The 13,710-nt window shown below is 57.7% G+C and overlaps 1 protein-coding gene across 1 annotated transcript in view; it reads left to right on the forward strand.

The window, feature by feature from the left end:
• Window positions 1-13,710, forward strand: part of TMPRSS6 (transmembrane serine protease 6) — a 36,834-nt gene that overhangs the window by 15,552 nt on the left and 7,572 nt on the right. Inside the window, exons 7-12 of the mRNA XM_075550971.1 lie at window positions 128-264; window positions 722-834; window positions 937-1,046; window positions 11,413-11,558; window positions 11,912-12,010; window positions 12,752-12,865. Coding sequence (XP_075407086.1) covers window positions 128-264; window positions 722-834; window positions 937-1,046; window positions 11,413-11,558; window positions 11,912-12,010; window positions 12,752-12,865 — 719 coding nt within the window. The remainder of the gene's footprint in view (window positions 1-127; window positions 265-721; window positions 835-936; window positions 1,047-11,412; window positions 11,559-11,911; window positions 12,011-12,751; window positions 12,866-13,710) is intronic.

Below are 13,710 nucleotides of genomic sequence, written 5' to 3' on the forward strand. Positions count from 1 at the left end.
TGAAAGAAAGAGACCCATCCACCTCTGCTCACCAAACTAGAGCTGGAAGCCAGCAGCCGGGACATCCCACTCTGCCCCGCCCCGTCACCAGCCTGGTCTTCCCTGAACCCCACCTCTGTTCCCCCAGGTGGTACGGCTGCAGCCGGCAGGAGCCTGTGGTGGAGGTGCTGGCGTCGGGCTCCAGCATGGCCGTGGTCTGGAAGGTGAGCGTGCGCAGCACCTTCAACCTCTTCTCGCTCTCTGCACAGTCAGTGGCATTCCAGGGTGAGCCTCTGGGGCCTGGGTGTGGTGGGGAGGCTGGGAAGGGTAGTGGTCCCACTGGTGGCCAGGGCCATGGGAGGGGTAGTATCAGGAGCAGTGGCCCAGGTATGGGTAGGGTGGTCACCCGGGTTGTGATAGGGGTGGTGGCCTGGGTCATGGCAGGGGTGGTAGCCTGGGGTGGTGGCCTGGGCTGGTGGCAGGGGTGGTAGGCCAGGTCGTGGCAGGGATGGTAGGCTGGGTCATGGCAGGGGTAGTGGCCTGGGGTGGTGGCAGGGATGGTAGGCTGGGTCATGGCAGGGCTGGAGGTAGTGAGGATGGCCTGGGTGGTGAAAAGGATGGATGGTGGCCTGGGGATGGTAGACTTGGTGGTGGCGGGGATGGGATGCCTTGGTGGGAGGCTGTGCAGCTGGGCACACTGGTCAAGTGCTCTGGTGTAATGCTGTACCCCGGGCTGGCCCAGCCTGCGAGGTGAACCTGACCCTGGAGGACCGGCTGGACCTGCAGGGCGTGCTCAGCACCCCGTACTTCCCCAGCTACTACTCGCCCAGCACCCATTGCTCCTGGCACCTCATGGTGAGCTCCTGCCCACCTTCCCTGTGCCCCGTCACCCATGCTGCCCCGGGGAGTGGGCCTTGGCAGGCCCCAACATCCCCTGACATGTACACCCCCCTCCAGGTCCCTTCTCTGGACTACGGCCTAGCCCTCTGGTTTGATGCCTATGCGCTGCGGCGGCAGAAGTATGACCTCCCGTGTACTCAGGGCCAATGGACAATCCAGAACAGGAGGTACCCACCCCGGAGACCCCCTGCCCACCTCCCTGGGCTTCAGCCACCACCCACGGACCCCACCCTTAGGAGTCCAAGCCTGGGACTTCACAGAGTGGCTGGGCAGGCAAGCAGGGGATAGGGATGACCCTGTCTGTCCTGGCCCTGCTCCTGCTGCCCCTAAGCCTCAGACACATTTGGCTGTGTGTCCCTCAGTGTGTGGCACTCACTCTGGAGTCAGGGCCTGTCATCCGCTTAGGACACCTTGCCATTTGGCCTTTCAGCCCAGGAAGACTCGGATGCCGGCTGGGTGTCCCTCTCTGCGCCTCGCACTGTGGCCCACCATCTGCCATGTGGCTTTTGGCTGAAAAGTCGCCTAGCCAGGGGATCAGGACCACTGCTCATGGTCAGAGTGCTTCTGCAGGGAGAATGGACCCCCATTGATGGTACCCCCACCACTCTGGTACCACCCTGCCCTTCCTCTCCATCCCCTGTTAACAAAGCCTCTTGGAGGGAACGGTGACTCCCCCTGGGAGATGGTCAGAGACTGGGGACAGACAGGGTGGCTCGTGGAGGGCCAGGTCAGTAGGGTCCAGCCGGCCCTACAGGGTCAGGTTGATGATACTGGGCCTGGCAGCAGAGGGCTAGCAGGTAGGGGCATCAGGGGATGAGATGGTGTCTGGTGGGGTGGGGGGCCACCCAGCTATGTATACTGTCCAGCCCATTCCACCCTGAGCACCCTAGCTGACCTGAGTGCTCTGCCCCCTGCCCGAGGCTGTGTGACCTTCACAGGACCTGACCACCAGGTCTCACCTCCCACAGCCGGTGGGTTTGAACCACCAACCTTTTGGTTAGTCGCGGTGCTACCACAAGGCAAGCCGACCAAACTCTCTGCCATCGAGTCGATGCGATTCCCAGGGACCCTCCTGTGCAGCTGGGCTCCCCAAATGCCAGAGCAGGGGCTGCCTTTGGCTGGCGGCTTGGTTGTCATTGAAAACACATGGCAGAGAGCACCCGCTGGCCAGTTCCTACAGGCTGGACACAGGACCGTGGGGACGTGCTTCAGACTGGGCAGCCCCTCCCAGCCTGCTTCTCCAGGCAGGGCCCCAATGGTCGCTTCCAAACCCACTTTTCCAGTTGCTGTGCCCATCCTCACTCAACCACCCCCCCCCCCTACCATCGAGTCTGTACCAACCCATAGCGAACCCATAGGACAGGGCAGAGCCACCCCCTGTGGATTTCCGGGACGATCTCTCTTAACGGGAGTCGAAAGACGATTCCTCTGTCCCACGGAGCAGTGGGTGGTTTCCAACTGGTGACCTTGTGGTTGGGCGGCCCGTCTGGTGACCACTGAGCCACTGGGACTCCTCCCCTCCCCCCACAGTAGGTGCCAGGCCATCTGTCTGTCTAGTTTAGTCACCCCAGATGTTGTTGGCTCCGATGAGGGCTTCAGAGGTGTTTGTAGTGTCTCATTCCAGGTTCGAGAGGACCTCTGGGCAGGAGTGCCAGGGGCCCGTCCAGCCTCCATGGCTCCATAAAGTCTGGATTCTAGGAGAATAGAGTTCCTTTCTCATATCCCTCCCCTTTTTGATCAGGGGTTCTTCTTGGGCACCTTAGATCAGGGCACTCCCTTGTGCTAGATGGGGCCCTCAGGCTCTTCTGGTCTGTGGCCAAGGAGACAGTGTGTGGAGGCGGGGTGTGGGGGTGTGGAGGGCGTCAACCCAGCACTGCATTTCCTCCTATCCCTGACGGTGACAATGACAACCACAATGATGACGACCACTCCGACTACCCCTCTTCTTCTACCCCAACTCTGTTTCTTCCTCTTCCTCCTCCTCCTCCTCCTCTTCTTTTTCAAGGATAGTTAAGATGGGAGAGAGCCCATGTCTAAATACTGTGTGGAAGCACCAGTGGGGGAAGGCAGGGAGCAGGACGAGGGATATTTAAGGACATGGTGATGATGGCTAGAGAGAAAGAGTGATCAGGGGGTAGGCGGCATGGGAGGAGATGTCAAGGAGGCCTCCAATGGCTGCATGAGGGGGACAGGGCAGAGATTTGGGGTACAAGATCCTAGAAGGCAGGGTCTTCCCCACAGGGGCTCCAGAACTTTGAAGGGAGGATTGCATGATAACTAGAGGCTAGGTCACCCCCCCCCCCTATCCCCTCCCTGACTCTGTCCCATCCCCAAGGCCCTGAAATTCTAGGAGACTGGGCTCCAGCAGTCTAAATCCTTGATGTTTGGGCTTCCCAGACTTCGAGGGCTAGGATCAGACATCCTAAAACCAGAAGTCTCCTTGATTCATCCTACTCCAGTGTTAAACTCAGTCCTAACCCCCAGCGACCCCTGAGCACAGAGTAGAGCTGCCCTCTGGGTGTCCGAGATTGTCCCCTCTTACTGGAACCAAAAGCCTCATCTTTCTTCCATGGAGTGGCTGGTGGTTTCAAACTGCTGATCTTGTGGTTTGTCCACCAAAGTCGTAACCCACTATGCCCAGGGCAGCCCTTTATCCAGCAGAATGAAGCACTTTCCAATCCTGCAGCACTCTCTCAATCGCTCCTGTGTTTGAGCCAGATGCCCCAGCTGCCATCTCCCTCCGTCTTACCAAGCAGAATGGCCTCCTCCAGGGCCCGGCCTTTCCTGCTGACCCCTTTACCGTGTAGGTGGTGAAGTCTTGCCATCCCCACTTCGAAAGACCGTTCTGGCTAGATGTCTTCCAACACAGGTCTGTTCAAATAGTCTGTACAAATAGTCAAAGTGCTTGCCTGCTAACCAAAAGGTTGGCAGTTGAGAGCTGCCCAGAGGCTGGTCTGTTTTAATGAAACTTCACATGGCTTGCTTCACCAATGTTGCTTCTTCAACTTGAACTTGAACTTGGAGGCAGTCCATGCAAAATATATGGTGGAGAATGCTGGCATCACTTCTGGTAAGTCAAGCCATCGGGAGCGTACGGAGCAGCCTGCTCTGATATGCACAGACTGCTGTGAGGCAGAAGGACTCCAGGAACACCAGCACTGGTGGGCTTTGTGCCCCGCTCAGCGACACCTAGCTTATTGGTTGATCCTATTCTAAAGAACCCGCCAGGCAGACAGGTGGTGGGAATGGGCAGTGCTTGAGTCTTGCCATGCCTTCCTCGGGCTTCTGCAGTGGTTACATGTTGCGCTGCCAATGGCAAGGTCGCCCGTTCGAACCCACCAGCCTCTCTCAGGGAGCCAGACGAGGCCGTCTGCTCCCAAAAAGAGCTACAGTCTCAGAAACCCTTGGGAGCAGTTCCACTCTGTCCTGCAGGATCTCTGTGGGTCGAGCTGGACTCGAGGGCAGTGGGTCTGGGTTTTTCGGTGCTTCAACAGAGCAGGAGCAGAGAGGCCGGTGGGATCCCCTCCATGATTCTGGGGTTGGCAGTGTGAGCTTGGGCATTGTTGGGGGCTTCTAGAAGGTGCCTTGTTCCTGAGCCTTTGTAGATTTGTCTCCCCTCATGCCCCCTCGATACCCCCCTGGCTGAGGGTGGCCAGGCTCACCGTGTGCGTCCCTGACCCATAGGGTGAGCCTGAGATGGTCACATGACTGCGCTCTGGGCATCGAGATGACATGCGTGTCTCTGGCCTGCCCCCAGCTGAGTCCAGCAGGCCATTCTATTCTAATGACTCCATTCTCATTCCCCCAGGGAGGGTCAATGCTCCATGGAGCCAGGTGGCACTGAGCTGGAGCCCAGCGGGGCTTCTGACTGGCCCAGACCTCCAGCCGCAATTCACACCACACTCCCTATGGGGTGGTCTTGGGGCTCCAGAGAGGTCACGAGCTGGGGGACCACAGAGCGGGTTTGCATATGGAACCCAGATTGGGGAAGTCTAATCAAACAGGGCACTGCAGCAAGGGTAGGATTTCAGGCATGGTGCCTGCCAGGCTCCAGCGGCTGTCTGGTCACCCATCCAATCTCACCCACCACATAAGCAGGACAGGGAGCCTAGAGTGTGGAAGGATGGGGCCCCTTGGCCTGGCCTGTCTTAAAGTGGTAGTGAGGGGCTTGAGGGAGCAGTGGGGCAGTGAGTAGGGGAGGGGGGTGGGTCAGCCAGCACTGGGCCTGCCCTCTCTCATGTCAAGGCGCCTGCCTCTCTGCTGACTCTTGGGGGTGAAGAAGTGGGGCACCAGCTCCTGTGAGACTGAGCATGGTACTTCCTCAGCTGTGGAACAAGAGGTGAGGCCAGCCAGGTCCCCAAGATTTTATTTCCTATCAGACAGACGCTGCCCCCACCCCCGCCCAGTCCGAACAAAGTGTGCCCGTCTCTTCCTAACTAGACATCCTGCCAAGTCCAGCTGAGGAGGACAGAGCCGGGTGGGCAGGGCTCAGGGCTTCTACTCTTGGGCTCACACTCACTGCCTGCCATCGAGCCACTCCGCCTCACCACAACCCTGTAGGACAGGGCAGAACTGCCCCTGTGGGCCTCTGAGGGTGCCAGCCTTTAGGGGAAGCAGAAAACCACATCTTTCTTCTGCCGAGCGGCTGGTGGGTTTGAGCCACTGGCTTTGTGGTTAGTAGCCCAATGCATAAGCCACTCTGCCACCAGGGCTCCTCTCAGGAAGGTGAGGATGAAGCAGAGCCTGTGCCCGGGTGACTGTGGGGACAGACGGGGCATGGAGGGAGACCCGGGCACACTCAAGAAGCGCCCATCGTGGCACCAGCCAGCGCCCATCTTTGGCTATTCCCCGAGAGCTGGCAGCTACAGGTGCTGTGTGGTTCAGCCCCCACCCCACCCCGAGAGAATGCAGATGTTCTTGGGGTCTTCATAGTCCAACGGGGAGCCATGAGCCAGGTGTAGGGGTGAGGGGGCGTGCACCCAGCCACCCAGCTAGTTTAACTGGAGGGAGCCGAATTGAACCGGGACAGTCTGATCCAGGGCGTAATATGCATGAGTGTGTGTATGTGTGTACATGACATTAGTGTGGCCACTCGCCTGCTGACTCCCTCCCTCCCCCCAAGGAGCCTGCGATGAGCCCCTCCCATGGGACATCCAGGGAGGGGGAAGAGGGCTTGTTCTGCTATCGTGCCAGGTCCAAGGGCAGTGTGGGAAGTCAGCCCCCGTTGGCCTTCCAGACCTGCATTAGGGGTCCAGGGTGCTCTCCGACAACTCCTGCCCTGTTCTGTGCGTGGCAGGCCAGACAGAGGGGAGCAGGGGGAGCTGGTAAACGGTAAGTCTGGTGGCCCAGTTCCCAGAGTTAGGGTGATAAGCAGACAGACTCTGTCGATGCTGGGAAATCCCCCCAACGCACAGTTTTGGAAAACCTCTCCGTGTGGGTGGAGCAGCGAAGACAGAGGGCTGAATGGGGTCTAGATTTCCAGGCACAGATGGGGGCCTGGGGGTGGGGGTGGGGTCCATCCTCAGCTCAGAGGGACAGCAGGAGCAGAGGGCACAGCACGGTGGCAGGAAAGGCAAATCTCCCCTCCCCCTGCTGGGCACAGTCCTCAGCATCTTCCCCTGGGCTCCCCCTGCCTTTCCCACCTCCATCATTTCTACCCAGCTCCCTGCCCCACCCCCCTCCCCCTCAAGGAACCCCAGGCCTGGTAGAGGGCCTGCCTTCCTGAAATCCCAGCTACCCCCACCCCTCCCCCCCATGCCTGCTCTCCCAGAAGCCCCTCCTCTGGCGTCACTGCGGTGGTGCTGACCTGCCCCTTTCCGGGAACCTGCTGCTCCTCCCGCCAGCTTCCTCTCCTCTGATGTCAGCACCCTAGGTTCTGCCCCTGGGGCTTCACCTAGCTGGGGCCTGCCCTGACCATGGTGGAGGGGGGGGGGGAGTGGGCAGGGCTGGGGGAGTGGGACGACAGCCACATGCTGGCTGAGCATCAGGGCAGGCACTGGGGAACACAGGAGGTCCTGAAAGTAGAGCCCCAACATCACTGTCCCATGAGTTCACAGCCCCACCCAGCCAGCTGACCGCTTTCAGAGTAGCATCAGGTTCTTTCCAGCAAACACCCAAGGGGGGTACTCACACCTGACAGGTGTGAGGACCAGAGTTGCCCAAGGTCACAAGGTCTCTGCAGCCCCGAGGCCAACTCTCTGGCAGCCAGGTGGTACACAGCTGTCCACTCCCTGCTTCTGAGTCAGTCTCCCCTGACTGTCCTTCCCTGAGAGAAGGGTAGGCCTCCTTGGTGGCAAGTGCTTGGCTGCTGACCAAAACTGCCAAGCGGTTCAAACCCACTAGCCGCTCTGAGGGAGAAAGCTGAGGCAGGCAGCTCCTGTCAGGCAGTGTGGCCTCAGAAACCCTAAGGGGCAGTTCTACTCTGTCCTCCAGAACCACTGTGAGTCGTGATGGTGGGGTTTGGGGTAGGAAAGGACAGGAACCCCTAGGTGGCACAAGAAGTAGGTGTTCTGATACTATCCCACCCGTTGGTGGTTCAAGCACAAGCCGCAGCACTGCTGAAGAAAGGCCTGGAAATCCACTTCCATTGGGTTGTGGTTTTGTGCAAAGGGCGCATGTGTCAGCCGGCCATCCATCCACCCATCCATCCATGCATACACCCATTCATCATCTACTCATGCATCTGTCATCCATCCATCCATCCACCCATCATCCATCCATTCATCCAACCATCCATCTATGCATCCATCCATCTACCCATCATCCAGCCATTCATCCATTTATCCATGCACCCATCCATTCATTAATCTATCCATGCATCCACCCACCCATGCACCCATCCATTCATCCATCTATCCATGCATCCATCCACCCCTCACCCATCCATTCATCCACGCATATATCCACCCATTCCTCCCTCCCTTCATCCATCCACCCACCCATCCATCCATTCTTTCTCTAATCCTTCCTTCCCTTTGTGGAATTTCTAATGTGCAAGGATATGACATCCTGCTCCTTTTGACTGAGGCCAAATTTGCTGCCACCAAGTCGCTGCTGACTCATAGCCACCCTAGAGGACGGGGTAAAACTGCCCCTGTGGGTTTCCAAGACTGTCACTCTTTATGGGAGTAGAAAGCCTCATCTTTCTCAGGTGGATTGACTAGTGGTTTTGAACTGCTGACCTTGTGCTTAGCAGCCTATCTCCATCCAGAGAGTTGACGACAGAGCAGGGCAGGCCACATGAGACAGCAAGGCGCCCTCGGCCCCTAGCGCAGCCTGAGCTAAGAAGAGGTGGGCTCTGCAGGTCTCAGGTTTCTGGTCCTTATCTGATGGAGGGCTGGATGGAGGAACTAGAGGAAGCCTATTCCCCCACTCCCCAAAGGTCTTGCAATGGGAGCAAGAAACTGCTGTGCATGGGGCCGGGCCAGGGTGCACCTGGGAGCAGGGTGGTGGGGCCCCGGGTTTCAAGTGGCATGGCCCTGCCCAGTCGGGGTGGCTCTGGCCACTTCCAGGCAGTGTGGTCCAAGCTGCTTAGTTTTTGAGAGAAATGAGCTTGTGATGGTCACAAGCAGGTAGGCTGTCGGCTACCTGCTTACAGACTCTTTGACAGCCCTAGCAGCCTTGTGGTTAGGACTTGGGCTGCTCGCTACAAGGTCAGCAGTATAAAACCATCAGCCACCCTGCAGGCAAAAGATGGGGCCTTCTCTTCCCATGAAGAGTTACAGTCTCTGAAACTCACAGGGACAGCTTCACCCTGTCCTGTCGGGTCGCTGCGTCGGCATCAGTGCATAGCATAGCAGAGAGTGTTTGGCTGAAATTCCTGCACAGACAACACAGACCGGCTCCAAGCTGGGTGTCCTGGGTCACTGGCTTGCAGGCACCACCTGGCACTTGTCTGACCCCTGCTGTGAGAGAGGCCTGCCCCATCCAGGGGATCCGCCAGCCCAGCTCGCAGCCCCCAAGCCTCCAAGGCAGGACCCCAGGATTTCCCGCAATGGGCAGTTTCTGGGTACCAGAATGACCCTCCTGGGAGGGTCATGGCCAGCCCCATGCAGATTCCAGAATCCCCCGCTCTCCAAGACAAGGAAGATCTACCTTGTGACAGGCGGGCAGATGCTGGTGGCTTACAGCCCTGCGGAGGCCGGGTTGACAAGACACCCTTCAATCACCTCTCTGCTGCAGCCCCAGTGCCTTCCCACCGTCCACCCCCACCCCCACATGGTTCTCAGGACATGCTAGCCCTCTGTCCTGGCGCCCAGTCCCTGGTTCCCCAGTCCCCTGGGGTCCTGCTGTGCTATGACTGTCCTCCTGGTGGCTTGCTTATCCACGTTGCTGTTGCCCGGGGTCACTGACTCGAGGGGAGGCCCTGAGGACAGAGAAATCCCCCTAGGGCTGCCAAGGCAGCCGGCAGAAACAGCTGCCATCCTGCTCCCCCAGGGAGCGGTTGGTGGTTTGACCCACTCGCTATCCGAAGCATAACCAAGTGCTTGGCCACGGCACCACCCAAGCACCTTCGACGAGCTTTAAAAATCAAGCAAATCACAAGAAAGCCTCTTCTGTGCGCCGACCCCATGTGGAAAAGGGCGAGAAGGGACCGACTTGCTCTTGGGAGCCCTCTGGTGGTGCAGTGTCCCTGGGCCCCTGATGACTCCGAAAACTCCCTGCCTTCCCGTGGGACGGACTCACAGCAAGTCTGGGAGTAGGACCTGGTAGAACTGGGCTGGGGGCTTCCCAGAAGCTAAACCTTTACAGGTGTAGACAGCCTCTTCTTTCTCCCTCGGAGTGGCGGGCGGCTTCAGACCACTGACCTGGGGATGAGCAGATCAGTTTCTCGCTGCTGACTGATTGCGACCCTGTGAGCTCCAGATTGGGATGGCGTGGGCGCCAAAGGTTTCCCCCCACCACCCTCCCCCACCAAGGCCGTGATCTTGCTGCAGTAGATTGCCAGGCCTTTCTGCCAAGGCACTCCTGGGTGAATTCGAACTGCCAACCTTTCAGCTAGCAGTCAAGAATCTAACCGTGTTTGTCACCCAGGAACTCAACAGTGGTTCTCCTTTCCGCCGCCGTCCCCTCCCCCCGACTCCTCTCCTGCCATCTCAGGACCCCTTTATATTTTAAAAAATTAGCTCTTGCCCTCAAGAGCGATGGTTTACTTTGCAAACATTCTTTATTTAAAATAACAGTACTCACTGCCATTGCGTTGGCTCTGGCTCTCAGTGACCCTATGTAATCTTTATGGGCACAGACAGCCTCATCGTTCCCCTGTGGAGTGGCTGGTGGGCTGGAACCACTGACTTTGTGCTTACTCGACAGCACTGATAACAATGCCAAACTATTCCTTGAAGCCTAAGTACGTCTTCATGAAAAACAGGACAGTGTTCCTAATCTAAAGAGAGAGGCTGGCTTTCCATGCCCATAAACAGCTGCAATCTGGAAACCCACAGGGGCCACTGTGAGTCAGCACTGATTCCCTGGAAGTGAGTTTGGGTTTTTGGTTTTCCCAGCTTGGTTGCTAATCTAGACACATTGAGAAGAATATCATGCTCGACACACTTTCTAAGCTCAAGTCCCACTGTGTTCCTGGGTTTATGAGAGAAGAGGGTGAGGCTGGAGATGGGACGGTGGAGATGGGGTGTTTGAACCGAGGGCTGTGTGACGCTGCATGGGCACTGCACGGCCACTAACCCCACTGAGTGTGTGTGTGTGTGTGTGTGGAGGACAGGCAGATGCCATCTGAGCATTAACATGAAGACACTTTGGACAGCGTGGGTAGGGGTGTCCTCACCTGGAGCTGGTCGTCCGTGGAGGAGGTCACATTTCTCGAGTGTGGCCACGGCCATCAGCACTACAGTTCCTAGGGCAGGGGTCAGGGCTCACGGGAGACCCCCAGCGCTGACCACAGAGACCCATTTCTTTCCAGAGAGGGGGCCATAAAGGAGAAGCTTTAGTCTCTACTCACACGGGGCAAACCCTTGTCAGAGCCAATAATCCCCCTCCTCCTCTTCTTCTAATCATTTTACTGAGGGCTCTTACAGCAATCTGTGCGGCAACCGTAATAAGCAAGCGCATTGGTACATAGGTTACCATCATCATTTTCTAGACATTTACTCTCGATTGAGCCCTGGTGTCAGCTCATCTTCCCTCCCCACCACCCCCCCGTAGCCTCTTGATAAATTATTGTTTTCATATCTTACACCAACCGCTCTCCCTTCCCCCACGGTTTCTGTGGTTCATCCCCCAGGGGTGGGGGTGGGGTGGGGATCATTGCGATCGGTTCCCCTTCCTCCCCTCCTCTCTGGGAGTAGAATCTAGATACTGAGTTTTATCTGTGGGTAGTGGGGAGTCATAGAGACTGTGAGAGCAAGGGAGAAAAGGACAAAGCCAGCATGCTTCCCAGAAAGAAGATTCTGGGGGTGCATGAGCACTGTCTGATAAGAACATGCGGTTGTCCACCAAGACGGGGGAGGTGGGCAGGAGAGAGGGGCACCACGCCCTTTGCTCTCTCCATCCTCATCCCTCTCGGGTCACCCCCAGGCTGTGTGGCCTGCGCACCCTGCAGCCCTACGCAGAGAGGATCCCTGTGGTGGGCACCGGCGGCATCACCATCAACTTCACCTCCCAGATTTCCCTCACTGGGCCCGGCCTGCAGGTGCGCTACGCCCTGTACAACCAGTCGGACCGTGAGTATGGGCAGGCCGGGGAGCTCCGTGGGCATCCCAAACCCTCTCCACAGCCTCTCCATCCCTGGAACCGCTGAGCAGGCAGGGCCAGCTCTGCGACTGGACAAAGTGGGGAGGGGGTTGTGTGTGTGTATTCCGGGGCACATACACGTGACAGGCAGCCGCGTGCTCATCTGCCACTACACACGCACACAGACCCACGTGTGTGGTGTGCATGCCCTGACTTGCACACACATGCCCCTCGCAGGAGGTAGTGGCACACTGCATGTGTGGACACCCAGGTGCACACGAGCTGCTGTCCTCATGGTCACGCGTGGCCTCACGGCACCCTCCCTGTCCCCTGTGCGCCCCAGCCTGTCCTGGAGAGTTCCTCTGCTCTGTGAACGGGCTCTGTGTGGCTGCCTGCGACGGGATCAAGGACTGTCCCAACGGCCTGGATGAGAGGAACTGCGGTGAGCAGCTCCCTGTCCCTGCATCCACAAATCCTCTCTGAGCTGAGTCCCCACTTGGCAGATACACCCCCCCCCCCCGAAGTGCCTGTTCTCAGCAGCTAGCAGGACTCACTCAGAGTGTCCCTGGGATGGTGGGATGGGAGTGGAGTGGGAGAGCATCCCCCCAGGGCCACCCCACAGGACAGAGGGGGACAAGCTGGGAGCTTGGTCTCCTGACTTAAGGCCCAGGGCTCCTCTCTCTCTCCTCCCACCCCCACTCCACCCCCACTGTGCCCCAGGCAGCTTCCCAAGGAAGAAGGTGGTGGAAGGTAGGATACAGGGATAGAAAATAACCTGTTTCCTTCCCTTCCGGGTCTCGCCCTCCAGCCAGAGGCTCAGAATGGAGCTGTCAGTCCTGCTGAGCTGATCCATTGCCACGCAGCAAGGGGCCCCTGGGCCAGGAGTTTCAGGGAGGTCTGGCTTCCACTCCAGAGTCACCATGCAGGCTACCTATTCTGGTCTGGTTCAGAAAGTGGGTGTGTACCCCTCCTGTTCTGGTGTTGGGGGAGGAGCCTCATGTTTAGAATCAGCTCTAGTGTCATGTTCGAGCTTCATCAAATGGTCTTGGACAAGCACTGTCTGTTTCCAACATGAAATGAGGCCTCTCACAGATTGCTTCAAAGCCCAAGAGCCAAGTAGTGGGCGGGGGGAGCTAGGGCTCCACCAGGCGCGGCTTCTCTGACACCCCCCCACCCCCCACAGTGTGCAGAGCTACATTCCAGTGCCAGGAAGACAGCACCTGCATCTCACTGTCCAGGGTCTGTGACCGACAGCCCGACTGTCTCAACTCCAGTGATGAGGAGCAGTGCCGGCAAGGTAGGGGCTCAATAGCCTGGCTCCGCCACACTCGTCTGGCAAAGGTTTCTGCCCTTGCCCAAACACCTACCAACCCACCTAGCTGTAGAGCCACAGGCCAGTCCATCTATCCATCTACCTGTCCATCCATTCATCCAACTATCCATCAGTCCATCCAACCATCTGTTCATCCATCCAAACATCCATCCACTGGTTTGTCCATTCATCCATCCATCCTCCCATCTGTATACCCATCCCCATCTACTCATCCATCCTCCCATCTGTATACCCGTCCCCATCTACCCACCCATCAGTCCGCCCATCCATCCATCCACCTCTCCATCCATCCATCCATCCATCCATCGACGACCTCATCTACCCATTTGTATACCTATTCCATCTATCCATTCACCCACCCATCCATATATCCATCTACCTACCCATCTACTCATCCATCCATCATCCTGTCTCCCCAGTCACTTTGTCTGTTGATCCATCTATTCACTTGCTGGTTTGCCCAGTGATGAGCCAGCCCATTGTTCTATAGACACATTCAGCCACCATTCATCCATCCACTGCTCTGCCCACTAGTCCTTAAAACACCACACCGAAACCACTGCCATTGAGTTGATTCCACGTAGCACAAAGGACTAACCCACAGCGTTCCCAAGATTTTAAATCTTTACAAGAGCAGCCTGGCATATCTTTCCCCACTGGTGAGATTGAACTGCCAATCATGAGGTTAGCAACCACGCACTTAATCTTGGTGCTACCAGGATGCCTTCAGTATATCCACTCATTATAACCATCCTTCTAGCTGTCTGTAGGTCTGTCTATTGGGCCAAGATGCACACACCCATTTGTTG

The sequence above is a fragment of the Tenrec ecaudatus genome, chromosome 6 (assembly GCF_050624435.1).
Source record: "Tenrec ecaudatus isolate mTenEca1 chromosome 6, mTenEca1.hap1, whole genome shotgun sequence".
NCBI classification, from domain to species: Eukaryota; Metazoa; Chordata; class Mammalia; order Afrosoricida; family Tenrecidae; genus Tenrec; species Tenrec ecaudatus.